At 39.9% G+C, this 17577-nt stretch overlaps 2 protein-coding genes across 4 annotated transcripts in view; one reads left to right on the top strand and one right to left on the bottom strand.

Annotated features, from left to right (window-relative positions):
- The window catches only part of LOC107181849 (protein CEBPZOS-like), a 32047-nt gene that overhangs the window by 13294 nt on the left and 1176 nt on the right, over window positions 1-17577 (bottom strand). For all 3 annotated transcript variants that reach the window (XM_015558865.1, XM_015558866.1, XM_015558864.1), the window contains one exon: window positions 17154-17277. In XM_015558865.1, coding sequence (XP_015414351.1) covers window positions 17154-17277 — 124 coding nt within the window. The remainder of the gene's footprint in view (window positions 1-17153; window positions 17278-17577) is intronic.
- Window positions 2070-14844, top strand: SULT6B1 (sulfotransferase family 6B member 1). Its single transcript, XM_006755900.2, has 7 exons — window positions 2070-2418; window positions 3422-3534; window positions 4989-5078; window positions 8297-8423; window positions 10568-10662; window positions 12584-12740; window positions 14525-14844. The coding sequence occupies exons 1-7, from the start codon at window positions 2220-2222 to the stop codon at window positions 14653-14655; spliced, it is 912 nt and encodes a 303-aa protein (XP_006755963.1). The 5' UTR covers window positions 2070-2219; the 3' UTR covers window positions 14656-14844.

Here is a 17577-nt window from a genome sequence, read left to right as displayed (position 1 = left end):
AGCAAACATATTAAGAACAGTATGCCATAGACGCCAGGTCCCTTGAAACATATGCTGTGCAGATGTTTCTTCCCTGCAGCGACTGTGTCAAGCAGCAAGGATGGACCGGCTTCCGGCATTCAGGCCTTTCTTGCAGGTTGTATTTCAATAAGATCCCACTGTCCTTGCATCAGGAAACCTGGACACACCAAGTAGCACATTGCAAAGCTTCCTTGCTTCCTAGGCTAACTGCCCCTCTCCTGGCAGCCGCAACCCAGGTGCACACAGTGGTTTTATACCCTCATTGGTTAGCTGATTCCCATCCCAGAGCCACCTGACTAGTTCCTCCACCTTTTCCAACTCTGTGTGGTTCTCAGGTTCCCCATAATCCCAGGTCCCAGCTGTGATGCTCCCCCCCACCCCCTGCCCCACCCTGCCGCCTCCTCCTGTGCCACTTCGTCTACATCGGTTTGCATGGAGTGCCGTGCTTGGCAGCCCCTGGGGAGGGCCTGCCCCTCTGAACGGAAAGCCCACCTGTGCTTTGGCGGCGAGGTGCCATCGCACGGCACAGTGCCCCGGCTTGGCTCTCAGTGCTCCTCTGGCCCTGGCCTACTGAGGGCAAAGGATGAGCAAACCTGACACGGCTCACAGGTGGTTCTCAGCCTGCCGAGAGCGTTGCTCTGCCCTCAAGCACTGTCTCGAACCCCAGGAGCTTCATACTTGTGAAGGAGGCAGTGTGGTCCAGTGGGAGGGGCATGGCTTAGAAGTCAGGGGTCCTGGGTCTGTCTCTCTTGAAGTAGCCCCGCCCTGCACTGTTGATATTTGGCTCTGTTGACTAATGAGTTTCTAGATTCTAGAGGAGTCTCAACTGGGCTGACTGGGCACTTCAAGTCTCTGCCACGTATCTGTTCCATGCCAGTAGCTACCTTAGGAATGTCCTCATGGAGATGACAGAAACACAAGAAAGAGCAAGGCCTCTCGAGTTGTAGACTTACAAGCACCATGCTTGCACTTCTGCTTCATTCTATTACCCAAAGCCAGGCACATGGTCAAGTCCAGAGACAGAGGCAGAGGACACTTCAAAGTTAAATGCCCAAGGGGGTGGATGCAGAGAGGGTAAAAGATCATTCAACCCATCAGTAAGACCTATCCATTCTACCTTAGAAATACTTTCCACACCTGTCCAATACTCCTTCTATCTTATTGCTACCACTACTTCAGTTCACCATGATCTCTCTTACCTATCACCACCTGACTGCTCTGTCCAAATCTTTCTTGTCCATTCCTTCTCAGACCATTCTCAATTGCAGAAACGAGAATAAACTTAAAAAAAAAAAAACAAAAAAAAACGGCTCTGACCACTCATTTAATTAAGTCTGCCAAATGGTTTCCTATTGTTCTCAGGATAAAGGTGAAAATCCTGAGTAAGGCCTGAATTGTTTTCAATTTTCAATTGAGGCGTTATATTTTAAAGCAAATAGGTGAACCTGGTGAAAGGGAGAAAGAGAGTGAAGAGGGAGTGTGGGAAAGAGAGGTTTTGTAATGACTTCCACGTGAGGACAGCCTGGGAGCCCTTTCTCCAACTTCATCGCCTTCCATCCTTTCTCTGACTTTATGGTTGGAACACATCATAATTCCCCAACTTGTACACTATTTCAAGCCTCTGGGGTCTTACTTGGACTGCTCTGTTTCCAAGTAGAGTTCTTTGTCCCTCCTTTTGGTACGGATTCAAAACTCCCTGCCTTATCCCCTGTTAAAAGAAGAGAGGAGAAGAGCCTTCATTTGTTTGGCTCAGTGGGTAGAGCATTGGCCTGCGGACTGATGGGTCTCAGGTTCAGGAGAGGAAGAGGAGGGGAAGAGGAAGACAGGTTTCATTCCACGAATTGCTTTCTGCTAATAAAAAAACTGTATACCTGATTCAATTAAATAATTACTTGTTAGATATTTAATATATATTATTGTCTATTAACATTCCATTCTTACCTTCATTGTGGAAGCTGCCTATAATGGTAATATAATCAACCCTTGGTCTAATGTTCTCTGATCCTCAGCTGTTTTGCACCTGGGGTTTGTCTTTTGTCAGAGGTGGGTATTCAAAAGGCTGGGGGAGGGGTGTTGGATGAGAATTAAATGACTTCCTTCTCATGTGAATGGGAGGAGCCGTTTATTCCACCTCCTGAGCGGCTCCATTAAAAGCTATCACTGCCCCTATAGCGCAGGTTCATTCCTATGGACCCAGCATGGCCGATAAGTCAAAATTTATTGACTACGTTGATGAAGCTTTGGAAAAATCCAAAGAAACTGCACTTTCTTGCTTGTTTTTCACCCATCAGGGGATTCCTTACCCTGTCACCATGTGCACCTCAGAAACTTTCCAAGCCTTGGACACCTTTGAAGCCAGAAGGGATGACATCCTGCTAGCATCTTATCCAAAGTGTGGTAACTAGAAGCTCATGTTCACTTTGTCATGACATAGTGCGTGGGTAGGGCAGGGTGCAAGGCCAAGGTGGGGAGGAAGCTAGCCAGGAATCAGTGAGGAGAGGGCCAAGAGGGGTCAGAGCACAGCTTGCCAAGTCAATAACTGAAATGGCTAGATGTGGAAACCACAGGATCTGAGGAAGGAGGTGTGTGTGTGAAATGAACGTGATGGCTGGTGGGTAGAAGGAGAGAGATGCACAGAGGGGCCGGAAACAGAAACACGAATGCAGGAAAGTCTGGTTGCCACGGAGCACTGACTGTAGTAGAGATTTTCATCCTGATTTTTGACTGAAGAAAAACCATGGCCACGTCCATAATTTAGGTAATGATTTCCACGTAACAGGTTCTTTTTCAGGACCAAGCATCAATCCTCCAGTTTCTCAAACCAGCTTTATAATGGTCGTTCATCGGTGGACAATAAGACATTAAGAATCCAAAGTTTCTAATTTTACACCATCTACTTTTGATTCTTTTAACCGTAATTTTATCTCTGTTTATTAAAGCCAACCTCACTCATTTAACATTTTTCTTTCTCTTAACTGATGCTGGGATTTTATAAAATCAAAGTTATATACTCCTATTGAAAATATTCATTAATGTAAAATAAAATAACATAGGATATATAAAAGCAATCACTGCCACAGCATACAATTTTTCTATAATGAACATGTTATAATTAGAAAAGAAATACTGTCTCATGTTAAAGGAGAAATATGAGTAATAAGTTGAATTTTATATTAATGTAGAGAAAAAAGTTGAATTTTATATTAATGTAAGTAAATACTGTTTTCCACAAACCTTTGTTTCTTGCCACAGCCCAGGTTATTTTAAACACAGAAGAACCAACTGTACACATCAGGGAATGGTGGTTCATCTTACTTTTTATGATGGATATGCTAAAGTAACATGCCTTTACTATATCAAGCCTCTTTAGTGAACTTTGATTGTCTGATTTTTCTTTGAGGTTCAAATTGGATTCTTCACATCATTAGTGAATTAATATTTGCTGATTCTAAAAAAAAGTATGAATATCCAGAATTCCCAATTCTTGAATGTGGGGACCCAGAAAAATATCAGGTTAGTATAAAACAGCCTGTACACTTATAGCAAATTATTAAAGAAAGATTTCTTCTGTTTGGGGGATCTTTTAGTTTTGAGTTCAGAACGTACAATACTTACAATTATTGTAAGTTATTGTGTGCTTACCATATCCCCAGTACTTTTCAGGGATCATCTTATTTTATTACAGAATAGCCTTATCACCATATTACAAAGGATAACACTGTAGAGACTTGCTTAAGGTCAAGGAGGTAATAAATGGCAGGGCTAAGATTTGAACCCAAGTTTTCTGATTTGAGTTGTTAAGATAGTCTATACAGTATAGCCAGCTTATTAAAAAAAAAAAAAAAGAGGGAAAGCTTCCCTGTAAAAAGGGAGGCTTTTCAGAATCTGAATTAACATGAAAAATGTTCTATAAGGTGAGTGAGACACATGGCTGTAGCTCCAGGGTTTCTGGAAAATGTCTTAATTCTATATGGTATTTGGGTTTTGAATATCTGTAACTTATCAGAAATGGTTTTTTTTTTCCTCCAGGTAATTTTTAAAACATTTTTATATTTTTGTAATTTTATCATATGTAAGAACAAAAATATTTTTCTATGCAACTTGCATAGAACTCCACATAAAAGATATTCACTTTACAGAAAACTTTTCTAAAATACATATATTTTCTTAAATGAGACATAGTTATATCTAGTCTTTACATTACTTACTGTTTGGTTATATCACATTTTCATGAACATATTATTATATGTTTATCTAGTTTTGTTAGAATCACCTCCCATTTGCTCCTTGGATATTTTTCTAATCCTTTTAGGAACTTTGCCATTTCTCACATGTCTTTATAGTGGAAAAAGGACTCTATCACTTAATCTGAAAATTACCACCTATGTGATTCTTCAAAACCTCAAAGCCTGTGGTTAATCTCTAAAATGAGGGTTACAATATCTACCTGAGAGGATTATTGTAAATGAACCTAAAAGTACATCTAAGACTAAAAAGTGCAATTTTTATAAATCAAGTATTATGACTCCCAGTCACCACGTGGACCCATACCATTGAATGTAGAAGAGATACGAATTCAGGCAAAGAGTGGATTGCGGATTATGAGCATTTTTGAACAAAATATTTGGTATGATTGTGAGAAAAGGTAAATGTTTTAAAAAAAATGATAGGCAGTATCCAACAAGGAAGTTCAAAAGGAGGATTTTAACTGTTTATTCATTTATGGTTCTCCACTCCTCATCTGCACAAAGGAAACAGACATGTTAAAAAAAAAAAAAAGAGGAGGAAGAGAAGACACCGTAATAGTGATGCTTAAAACTATCAGACACTCACTAAGTTTAGGAGTGATTCACTATACACACACACACACACACACACACACGCACACGCACACACGCACACGCACATGCACACGCACACGCACATGCACACGCACACACTTTCACCTTGTTGTGTATATTTTTAAGAGAATGAAACAGTTTCCATCGCCAAGGATTTTGGCAACTCATCTCCATTATGACAAACTACCTGGGTCCATCTTCAAGAATAAAGTTAAGGTGAGTGTCCTTTCTGACTGGTATTTCAGTGTGAAGTTTTTAATGTATAGCTATTGGCTTTCTGAGCTATATGATGAATTTGTTACTCATCATAGACTTTTAATAAATGACATGTAAGATTTGGGCATTTCTTTTGTTGTTTCTTTCCTCAGATGTATCTGTTGTAGTTGCATAAATCAAAGGAATTTTCTGCTAGGATATATAACATACGGATTTTAAAATCCGTTTTATAGTGAAGAGATTTCAGAACCCCACTAGGATAATTAGTGTTTAACAAATGAATACAAACTAGAAAAATAAGCAAAAAGTGTTCCTTTAGTTCTCTATCTGGTGAGCACTAGTTACCTGAAGTCTGAAACGATTTTATTTCTGAATTTCACATGTAATAGCAAACTTCATGTCATACATAAATTACTATAGGTGTTTTGGCTACTCTTTTTTGTTTTTTAAAAAACAACTTGTTTTATTAAACAGTATTGATCTATTCTCATAATTATTAGTTTTTATCCAATCCTTTTTTGTTTTCACCTGACTCTCCCCAATTCCTTATTTCTGGGTGCCTCTTTTCTCTGTCTCAGGAGCAAAGATGAGAATTAATTAAAATAAGGATTCAAACTCTTGAATGCCACAAATAGGAATGAGAGGATAGGGCAATAATAGCAAAGAAAGTGGGAGGAGGGAAACAGCTAAGATAACTGCAATGGTAACAGGAAAGGGGAAATAATGGAGGAGGAAAGAAATCACTAGGGAAGTGCAGGCTTAAAATTGGTGCCTTGTAGCCAGGGTACAGGATCCTAGGAACTTAGAATTGGAAAATACCTTAAAGGTCATCTACTCCGCCCTAGCCAGTTTGGCTCAGTGGATAGATCACTGGCCTGGGGACTGAAGGGTCCCAGGTTCGATTTCGGTTGAGGGCACATGGCGGGGTTGTGGGCTCGATCCACAGTAGGGGGCGTGCAGGAGGCAGCTGATCAATGATTCTCTCTCATTGTTGATGTTTCTAGCTCTCTCTTCTTCTCCCTTCCTCTCTGAAATCAATAAAAATATATTTAGAAAACAAACACACAAAAAAGGTCATCTACTCCAATCATCACGAGGTGTTTGAATTCTAAGTTAGTGGCTGTCTGGATTCTGATTTATAAAACATTTGGATTTGGAGAGAAACAGTTTCACTGTCACAGGAATACAAGGGAAGTGGCCAAGGGAAAAGAAAAGAAAGAGCCAAGGGAAGAGGTTGATGCTGGGGATTTGTCCACATCCAGCTGGCCTGCACTGTTCAAATTTATGGCTTTGTAAAATTATAAACTGCTACAAGCCAGGGAAACTAATAAATGTTAGCCAAAGCCCCAAATATAACACCCTCAAGTGGCAAAAAATTGGCTGTCTTTGGATTGGGGGAAATGGTAGGTGAAATATATAGATCCCAGCTTATTTATCTCTATTCAATTGTATCCTGTATTTCTTTATTTTTTTAAATATATTTTATTGATTTTTTACAAAGAGGAAGGGAGAGAGACAGAGAGTTAGAAACATCAATGAGAGAAAAACATCCATCAGCTGCCTCCCGCACGCTGCCTACTGGGGATGTGCCCGCAACCAAGATACATGCCCTTGACCGGAATCACACCTGGGACCCTTCAGTCCACAGGCTGACACTCTATCCACTGAGCCAAACCTGTTAGGGCTCCTGTATTTCTTTAGACCAAGCATGTCAAACTCAAAAGCTAACATGAGTCAAATAAACGAGGCATGTGGCCCACAGGCCATGAATTTGACATGCTTGCTTTAGACTGACAAGGTGTTTTGAGATCCTGATTCCCTTTCAGTTTCATGTCATCTACAAATCTGCTAAGTATAGCTTCTATATCTTTACCTAAATCAACTATAAAGACGATGGCCTGGTCAGGACAGGAGAAATGCCTCAAAACCCCTCCAGGCATGTTTACCTTAATTATTTAGCCTCCTTTCACAGGAGTTCTATATACTTAATTGCTTCTGCTTTCAGCTTACAATCTTCCATTTTGTAGAAGAAGTAATTAGCAACAAATTACTAATTTAGAAACTGTCTAAGGAAAGCTTGGTGTTTGTCAACAAGGACTTGTGAGAACACATGGTGCCCCCTGGTGGTCTACTTCTTGTATGTGATCCCAAATCATCTATTTAGTCAATTCTGGAAAACTTCCTCCTGAGGGAAGTCAGGTTCACAAATCTGCAGTTTGCCAATCCATGCCTGCCTCCTTTCTAAACCTGGAATGATTTCTGCCAATTTCTAGTCTTCGGAAGCTTTTGTGTGTTGTCTCAGATTCCTCAGTGGCCATTAACAGTGGTCAATACTGTATTCTTCAATTTCCTCAGTTCTTTTTTTTTTTTTTATATATTTTATTGATTTTTTACAGAGAGGAAGGGAGAGAGATAGAGAGTTAGAAACATCGATGAGAGAGAGACATCGATCAGCTGCCTCCTGCACATCTCCTACTGGGGATGTGCCCGCAACCCAGGTACATGCCCTTGACCGGAATCGAACCTGGGACCTTTCAGTCCGCAGGCCGATGCTCTATCCACTGAGCCAAACCGGTTTCAGCCAATTTCCTCAGTTCTTGAAATGGAATTTGTTAGGCCAGAAAGCCCAACTAAATTCACTTAGAGCAGCCAGATATTCTCCTGAAATCATTTGGTTCTCTTGGGTTTCAATGTGCTCTTCACAATGTTCATTTCACACTTTTCATTCAAAAGAACAAATTCACTCCTCATCAGAGAGGACAGGCATAGCATGGGAAGTCAGAGTTCTGCTGCATCTACATCAGCCATCACACCTCGGGCCCTGGAGAGTAGGCCTGCCATTCTTTGATCTTCTGACACCAAACTCTAAACATTGTCCTTAATATTTACTTTACTTAAGGGTTCAACCTCTTAGCTCATTCGCTTGTGAGCTTGCTCTTTATTCCTTTTTTATACCTTCTATGTGTGCCTCTTTACTGTCTAAACTCATTAGCAAAAGTCTTCTCCTACAACATCAATGTTCTTTTTCTTCTTTTCTCCCCTCTCCCAATACTTCCCCATCTGTCACCTCCAATTCCTCAGTTTTTTACGATCATTCTTTCTCTACATATTAACAAAAGTATGTAGCATACAAAGGACACATGATTTTGCCCACCCTTTCACTTTTCCAAAGTTCAAAACATAGACCTAAACCAATTAACTTAGTTTTATCTCCCTAGATACTGGTGATATTTCGAAATCCTAAAGATACTGCAGTATCTTTTTTCCATTTCCACAATGATGTCCCTGATATTCCAAGCTATGGCTCTTGGGATGAATTCTTCAGACAATTCATGAAAGGACAAGGTATGACGGTTGGTAAAATAATTCTCCTTACTTTGACAGATGATCACATACATATGAAAATTCAAATGTGTTTTAGGGTAAAGAAAGAAAGGAGACTAAGGCGGATCCAGGAACCAAAAATAACTTTTAAGTGAAATTTTATAGCCCCACTAGTTCTGTGTATCAAACAGTACATTACTGTTCTTAAAAATAATGTAGATGACTTATATGTTGACTATGAGTATTGAGTGGCCATATAGACATGGGACAAAGAGGCTTAAAACAGAGTCATGTAGAAAAGTGTTTCTAGTTCCTTTCCCTTAAGTTTCTAACACGATAACAAGCAAAAATAGATACAATCATGACACTGAGTAACCACAACTTACGCATTTATTTACCAGAAAGGAAATGAATTTTTTGTTAGACCAGGTTGATGTTTTACTCTGGTTATTGATAACTACAATTGTAGAAGTGTCTACAAATGCTCCAGGTATGAAACTAGATGTTATAAATCCATGATTTTATTTCAGACCATAACAACCTATAAGTAAGGCAGTATTGGTCCCATGGCACGAATGAGGAAACTAATCAAAAAAGTTAAATCACTTGCCACTGGCCCTACTGCTTGTAAGTGGCAGTGACTCCACAGGTTAACTACTGCCTTCTTTTAGTAGCGGCTCTGTTGAGTTTTCATAGTGGAGAAGGAAGAACTAATGCCAGGTGAGCCTTGAGGAGACATCACTGCCAGGTCCCTCTAAGAAGATTGCTTTTAATGGTGATCAGCCCAGCAATGCTTTGCCATCCCACATGCATGGACACTGGGTACAGCACTGGCTCCTTAGTAAAGATCAAACATTGGGATTGGGATGTTGGAGAAACAGAAAGTGCACAGGAGATGTTTATGAGGCACCATTAAGAAAGCTTTGGTTTGTCTGGTAACTACTCACTTAGACTGGATGGAGGTAGTGAAGGCAAGTCTGAAACATTACCCCATTAACAATACAAGAGAGCATTCAACCATGAGAACTCTATTTTAGGGAATCTTTGTTGCCCTATCCATCCTTTTGACCTAATTATTTGATGGACTATGATGAGATATGGTGGCAATAACTTGGAGGGAGTTTCTGCCTTGTGAACTTAAAAATTCAGCTTAATGGAGGCAGCTCAATACACTGGACAATGTGTGTGATTTGTAATGAGAAGGCCTGGATTAGGATTCACCACCTCTTATTATATATTAGTGATTAATATTAGATAAAATAGCTACCACTTACTTAGCAGTGACTACTTGCCAGGCACTACATGCTATCATTAACACACGTTATTTAACTCTAATTCTCATAAGACCCCTCTATGGATAATACTATTATTATCCCCATTTAATGAAGAAAGAAATAGAGACATAGAAAGGTCACACAGCTATTAAGTAGCAGATTAATTAATGGCTTCTTTTAGTAGTGGCTCTGTTTTCCAACTGTACGTTTTATGAAGTCTAAATACACATCAAGCGATTCTGATAAAAACTTAGTATTCTGGCTTCTAAGACTTAAAATACAAAAATAGTATGTAATGTTTCATTAATGATGTTTATGTCCATTACATGATGAAGTAATACTGTTTTGTTGTATACTGGGTTAAATAAAATGAAATATTAAAATTAATTCCACCTATTCTTTTTTTTTAATGTGGCTACTAGAAAAATTTAAATTACAGATGTATTTTAAATTTTGGACAATACTGATCTAGATAATATCTGTCGCATCATTTCTTTTTGAGAAGCATCGATCAGCTGCCTCCTGCACAACTCCTACTGGGGATGTGCCCGCAACTAAGGTACATGCCCTTGACCGGAATCGAATCATTTCTTTCTGGCATTATCTCTGTCAGTTTTCATGTATCAATCACTATTTCTGAATTATTTTATTCACCTAAATATTCATGAATGTCTTGCAGTTTTTATCAAACCATTTTACAACTTGCTTAGCTGTGTTGTTATTTATGAAGATAAAATGAACAAATATCTAAAAGACTGGCTATGCCAGTTCTTTTGGAGCAGGGATTTAATATAACTTATAAACATCTTCTTTGAGCTCAATCAAATATGGATAGTTTATATTTTAACCTCCATTATTAAATTTCTTAAGATTTTTTTCTTGTGTTTTTAGTTTCTTGGGGAAGCTATTTTGACTTTGCAATTAATTGGAACAAACATCTTGATAATGAAAATGTTAAGTTCATATTATATGAGGACCTGAAAGAGGTGAGATTATGGTTATTGATATTCTACAGCAAGATTTATTATAAACTACAACATGGAACACATATATAATGTCTGGATGTATGAACACATATTGTATTCAATGAAAAAGAAAGAAGAATATTCAGATATGTGTATTCTGTTAGGGAAAACAAACAACGCATAAGTGCTTAGGTTGACTATTTAAGTAAAATAATGCTTAGCATTTTATAACTAACAGTTGCTGCTTTATTTTCCTTTTATGATAGATGGTCCAAATTAGGAATGAGAAAAGCAATAGGTAGGTCTTAACTGAGATTTAATTGAACATGCATTCGACTTTGGATTTATGTTTTCCATGTAATTTTCAATTGTTTATTCACAAACAGTGAGTGATTGCTCAGCATGGTTCTAGGCCAGGAGTGAGCAAACTTTTTGACTCGAGAGCCACAATGGGTTCTTAAACTGGACCGGAGGGCCGGAACAAAAGCATGAATGGAGTGTTTGTGTGGACTAATATAAATTCAAAGTAAACATCATTACATAAAAGGGTACGGTCTTTTTTTTTTTAGTTTTATTCATTTCAAACGGGCCGGATCCGGCCCGCGGGCCGTAGTTTGCCCACGGCTGTTCTAGGCCCTTGGGATACATCAGTGAGCAGACCAGACACATTTCCCTGCCCTGGAGAAGCTGACATTCTCCCTGGAGAAGGCAAGAAGACCGAGTGATAAATAATAAACAATAAAAATAAAAAATGTGTATGACAGTGAGAAAAAGGAAACGGCATAGCTAAGAAAACACTGGGAATGCCTGAGGACAGGGGGTGGGGACGCTAGACAAATCCCAGGATAAAACAGGGTGGTCAGGGGAACCTCATGGAGGATGGGATTTAAGCAAAGATCTGAAGGAAGTGAAGGAGTGAGCCATGTGGCTAACCGGGCCCAGAGCTTCCCAGGCAGAGAGAATCGACTGAAGCAAAGGCCCTGAGGGAGGAGCTCCTGTATGGTGAAGGGACGGGAAGCAAGCAGAGGTGCCTGGGTCAGTAGAGGGGAACAAGGGGGCACTAACCAGTGAGAATACCACCATGCGGGGTGGGGTGTGAGGAATCGCGTGGCAGTTCATTGAAATGACTTCGGCTTTCACTCTGTGTGAAACAGAAAGCCACTGTAGGAGTCCAGCAGACCTGTGGTAGAAGTTGACATGTTTTTAATAGGATCACTCTGGCTGGTGTGTGAGATCAGACTGGAGAGGAACAAAGTACAGGGAAAAGTAGGAGGCGGCTCCTGTAGGAAGGAGTCCAGCCACGGGAAGATGGTGGCTCAGGCCAGAAGCAGCGGTGGAGGTGATGAGAAGCGTTTACTTCTAGGTTTATACGAAGAGAAGAATCAGCCCTGGCCGGTGTGGCTCAGTGGATAGAGCATCCGAATACGGACTGAAGGGTCCCAGGTTCCATTCCAGACAAGGGCATGTACCTCAGTTGCAGGCTCCTTCCTGGCCAAAGCCCTGGTTGGACGTGTGCAGGAGGCAGCCAATCGATGTGTTTCTCTCACATTGATGTTTCTCTCTGTATTTCCCTCTCTTTTCCATTCTCCCTAAAAATCAAATGGAAAAATATCCTTGGGTGAGGATTAACAACAATAAAATTTTAAAAAAGACTATCATCGTAGATAAAATTCTAACGTATTAATTAATACTTACTATCATTATTTATATCCTAAGTAGTGGAATAAGAATTCTAAATTAAAACCATAAAGTAAAACCAATACAGAATATCTTCTAAGGCTATCTTGACTATTTATACAGAGGTATCAAATTAAATCTAAGTAGAGAGATAGACAGTTGAGTTAAACAGGCTTAGTGAATCCATTCTGTCTAAGAAACCTGTCTTTGCTCACAGCACGATTCCCATAGAAAAGGTGGTTATCCTTCACATTTTTGTTTTTAGGATCTGGCCGCTGGAATTAAACAAATCACCGAGTTCTTTGGATTCTCTCTCACTGGGGAGCAGATTCAAACTATCTCCGCTCAGAGTACCTTCCAGGCAATGCGAGCAAAGGCCCAGCAAACGCACGGGGCTGTTGGCCCGTTCCTGTTCCGCAAAGGTAAAGTGGCATTGGTTTCTCGGACATCCGTCCATTTGTATGTAACAGGCGATCCCTGTGACTTGAGCTTAAATGAGACATGTTTTTCTTTTCCTCCCCGTCAACAAGAAGGCTGGACACAGTTTAGAGCTGGGACCGGCGGCTCCGCAGTATTTTTTAGATACTGTGTTCCTTCCGCCTTTCTGCTCATCACCTTGTGTGCTGACAAGGGAGCAACGAGAGCTCCGCCATTACATTAAACTTAAAGGATTATTTTATTAAAATGAAAAGAGAAAGGCAAGAGACAGAGTCATGTGTGTCAGCTCAGTGAGACCCCTTTTAAGAGCTTTGCTGGAAGCCTCACTCGGTGACTTACACTTGTTTAGAGAGAAAGGAAGGGAGAGGGAGAGAAACACTGATTGGCTGCCTCCTGCAGGGATCAAACTGCTGATGATCAAACAATTGAACCAAACTGGTCAGGGCAACTTCCTTTACTTTTAAAAGCAAATAAGAAAAACATATCCTAATCCCAGGCAAATAATCACTCTTGGCAAATTTTCAGTATCTGAGGTCTTAACCAAAACTTGCTGTAAAATGTTAACTTCTCAAGGATATTTAAGCTATTTAAAATACTTTAGAGAGGAAAAAACTGGCTCTCAAGAAACTAGAATTTTAGGTTCTGAGTGTTGGGAGAGAGATGGAGGGATCAGATCGTTGAGGCCAAGAAAGCAAGTCACCACCCTGGCTGGTGTTGCTCAGTGGTTAAAGTGTCAGCCATGCAGGGAAGGGTTTCAGGTTTGATTTCTAATCAAGGGCACATACCTGGGTTGCAGGTTCATTCCAGGCTCTAGTAGTTGCGGGGTTTTCAGGAGACAACCAATCAAGATGTCTCTCTTACATTGATGTTTCTCTCTCTCTCCCACCCCCTCAACTTCCCCCCCTCCCCACTTCCACTCTTTCACTCTATCTAAAAGCAATGGAAAAAATATCCTCAGGTGAAGATTTAAAAAAAAAAAAGCATGTCACCTACTATACCACAGATGGAGAAGTCCCAATGTATACTGTTAATTTTACAAAAGGAATTACATTTATTTTGTTTTGTTTTTTAAAATCTATATAATAAAAGCCTAAGCGACCATTATGGTGGAACGACCAAAACAACTGGTTGCTATGATGTTGACTGACCACCAGGGGGCAGATGTTCAACACAGGAGCTGTGCCCTGGTGGTTAGTGCACTCCCACAGGGGGAGAGCCACTCAGCCAGAAGCCGGGCTCATAGCTGGCAAGTGCAGTGGTGGTGGCTGGAGCCTCTCCCACCTCCGCGGCAGTGCTAAGGAGCAGCCAGCCAAGTGGTAAGGAGTGAGGGGTCCCACACTGTGAGAAGGCACAGGCCAGGCTGAGGGACCTCCCCTCAGTGCATGAATTTCGTGCACTGGGCCTCTAGTATATATATATATATTATTGATTTCAGAGAGAAAGGAGGGAGAGTGAGAGGGAGAGAGATAAAAACATCAATAATGAGAGAGACATTGATCAGCTGCCTCCTGCACGCCCCCTACTGGGGATTGAGCCTGCAACCCAAGAATGTGCCCTTGACTGGAATTGAACCTGAGATCTTCCAGTCCACAGGCTGACACTCTATCCACTGAGCCAAACCAGCTAGGTCTACATTTGTTTTGAAGACTGTCTAATTTTTTTCATGTGTTCTTTTTCACATTTCAAAGTGAAACACTACAATGAAAAATGGTAAAATAAAAAATATTCTAACAGGTGTCTGTGTCTACTTTTTTTGTGTGTGCTGTAGGTGAAGTTGGTGATTGGAAAAATCTGTTCAATGAAACTCAGAACCAGGAAATGGATGAAAAATTCCAAGAGTGCTTAGCAGGCACTGTCCTAGGAGCAAAGTTGAAGTATGAATCATATTGCCAAGCTTGATTCTGGTCAGTTCATCCAGCCTGGGTGTTATATTTTCTTTAATAATAACTGAATTTAAATAATTACATAATAAATTGATCCAATAATCAAATACTTACAAATAACATGTAGAGATAAACAACACAAAGTTAACAATAATGATAACACCTGAAGCTTTTCAGCAAAAACTTAAGTTTATTCACTTTTTGAGAAAAGACCACTTAGCTAAAAGAGGGATATTAAATAAATGTATCTAATATGCCTGGCTGGTGTGGCTTAGTAGATTGAGCATTGTCCCATGGACCAAGAGGTTTGATTCCCAGTCAGGGCACATGCCTGGGTTGAGGGCTTTATCCTCTGATGTGCAGGGGACAGCCAATCAATGTGTCTCTCTCATTGATGTTTCTCTATCTCTCTCTCTCCTTCTCCCTTCCCCTCTGAAATCAATAAATTTTTTTTTAAATGTATCTAACATGAAGATAAAATAAAGACCTTTTATATATTAAAAACTGGGAGAAATGTCCCTAACATATGTGCATTGCAAGGAATATCCGACAAAGTGGTATAGGTAAAAAGAACACAATACCAGTTGGAAATTTCAATTTACACAAGGAATAAAGAGCACCAGAAATGGTACATATATGAGTATATATAAGAGCTATTTTCCTCATTTTAAAAGCTCTTTAAAAGATAATTATCTATTCAAAGCAAAAGTAGTAAAAATGTACTTTGTAGTTTATAATATATGTAGAAGAAAATATATGACAGCAATGGCACAAAACATGGGAGAGGAGGAACAGAAGTATACCCTTTACATTTTGGAAAGCAATTTGGTAAATTATATGACCATATATCTTACAATCCAGCAATTATACACCTAGGCATAAATCCTGGAGAAACTCCCACATTTGCAAACAGATATACTGTAGAAGGAAAATCTTTATTGCGGTATGGTTTGTACATACGGAGAAATTTACAGACTAAACTGAGAGGCAAAAAAACAAACAAAAAAACCAAAACCCAAATCAAAGAGGAGACATTAGAACTGACAACAAAGAAATACTAAGCATCATAAGAAATTAAGAACAATTATACAACAAATTAGAGAACCTAGGAGAAATGAAACAATTGCTAGAAGCATACAACCTACCAATACTGAACGATGAAGGAAAAGGAAATCTAAACAGACCAATTACTAGTAAAGACATTGAATCAGTAATCACAAACCTCCTAACAACAAAAAGTCCAGGACCAGGTGGCTTTACTCATGAATTCTGCCAAACACTTAAGACATTTACACTAATCCTTCTCAAAATCTTTCCAAAGACAGAAGAAGAGAGAACTCTTCCAAACTAATTTTACGAGGCCAACATTACCCTGATACCAAAGCCAGACAATAAAACCCTGAAATCAAAACCAGACAAAGACACTACCAAAAAAAAGGGGGGGGCCCTAATATCCCTGACAAACATCCTCAATGAAATATTAGCAAACTGAATTCAACAATACATTGAAAGGATCATGCACCACAATCAAGTGGGGTTCATTTAAGGAATGCAAGGATGGCTCAACATATGCAAATGAATAAGTGTGATACACCATGGTAACAAAATGAAGGATAAAAACCATATGAGCCCTGGCTGGGGACCCAATTGGTTGGAGCGTTGTCCTGTACACCAGGAGATTGTGGGTTTGATCCCCAGCCGGGGCATGTATGGGAGGCAACTGATCAATGTCTGTCTCCCTCTTTCTCTCTCTCTCTCTCCTTTTAAAATAAATAAAAACATATCTTCAGGTGAGGATAAAAGAAACATATGATAATCTCAATAGATGTAAAAGAGCCTTTGACAAAATTCAACATTCATGATAAATCTCTAAACAAATAGTATGTATAAAGGAATGTACCTCAACATAATAAAAGACATATATGTCAATCCCACAGCTAACATCATACTTAATAAAAGGGAAGGTTTTCCTCTAGCATCAGGAAAAAGACAAGGGTGCCTACTCTTGATGCTTTTACTCAACATAGTACTGGAAGTCCTAGCAAGAGCAAGTAGGCAAGAAATAGAAATCAAAGGCATCCAAATCAGAAAGGAAGAAGTTTGCAGATAACATGATCTTATGTATAGAAAACCCTAAAGACTCCACCAAAAGTCCAGCCAGCTTAGCTCAATGGTTGAGTGTCGACCTATGAATCAGGAAATCACAGTTCAATTCCCAGTCAGGGCACATGTCCAGGTTGTGGGCTTGGTCCCTAATGGGGGATGTGCTGGAGGCAGCCAGTCAATGATTCTCTCTCATCATTGATGTTTCTGTCTCTCTCTCTCTCTCCCTTCCTCTCTGAAATAAAAAATATATATATTTAAAAAAATTTTTTCCCAAAAGACTCCACCAAAAAAAACCTCCCAAACTATTAGAACCCAGGACTCTTCAGTCCTCAGGCCGACGCCCTATCCACTGAGCCAAACCGGTCAGGACTTCCCTTATTTTCTTGATGACTTGATGGTATCATGTACCTGCAATATCCAGATGCAGTTTCAAGTTCCTGTTTGAGGAATGATATGCCCTCCAGTGGGAACAGAGCCGATGATGTCATAGGAGCAGGAAGCACTGATTTCGAAAGTGTGTGGTAAGGCTTACCTGTGGGAGACAACACTTTCAGTTTCCCTTCTACTGTTTCCTGGTTTCATGCAACTTGGTTTGGAGCATATACTGCACTTGAAGGACAGTACACGCAGCTTGCTGAGTGTTGTCTCCTACCTGGGGCTGTACCTGAGTCTTCACTGCTCCAGCCCACTGTCCTATAAGGCCAGCTTTTGGGCAACGAGGTTCATAATAAAACCATTGAATCCTATGGTAGTCAGTGTACTGCCTCACTTCTTATTCTGTAGAATGGGTTCCTTAGTGAGAGATACCACGATGGTGAACAAGGTATTCAGA

This window comes from Myotis davidii, unplaced genomic scaffold (assembly GCF_000327345.1).
Source record: "Myotis davidii unplaced genomic scaffold, ASM32734v1 scaffold151, whole genome shotgun sequence".
NCBI lineage: Eukaryota > Metazoa > Chordata > Mammalia > Chiroptera > Vespertilionidae > Myotis > Myotis davidii.
Note: the sequence above shows the minus strand (reverse complement) of the source record. Positions and strands in the feature narration are given on the sequence as shown.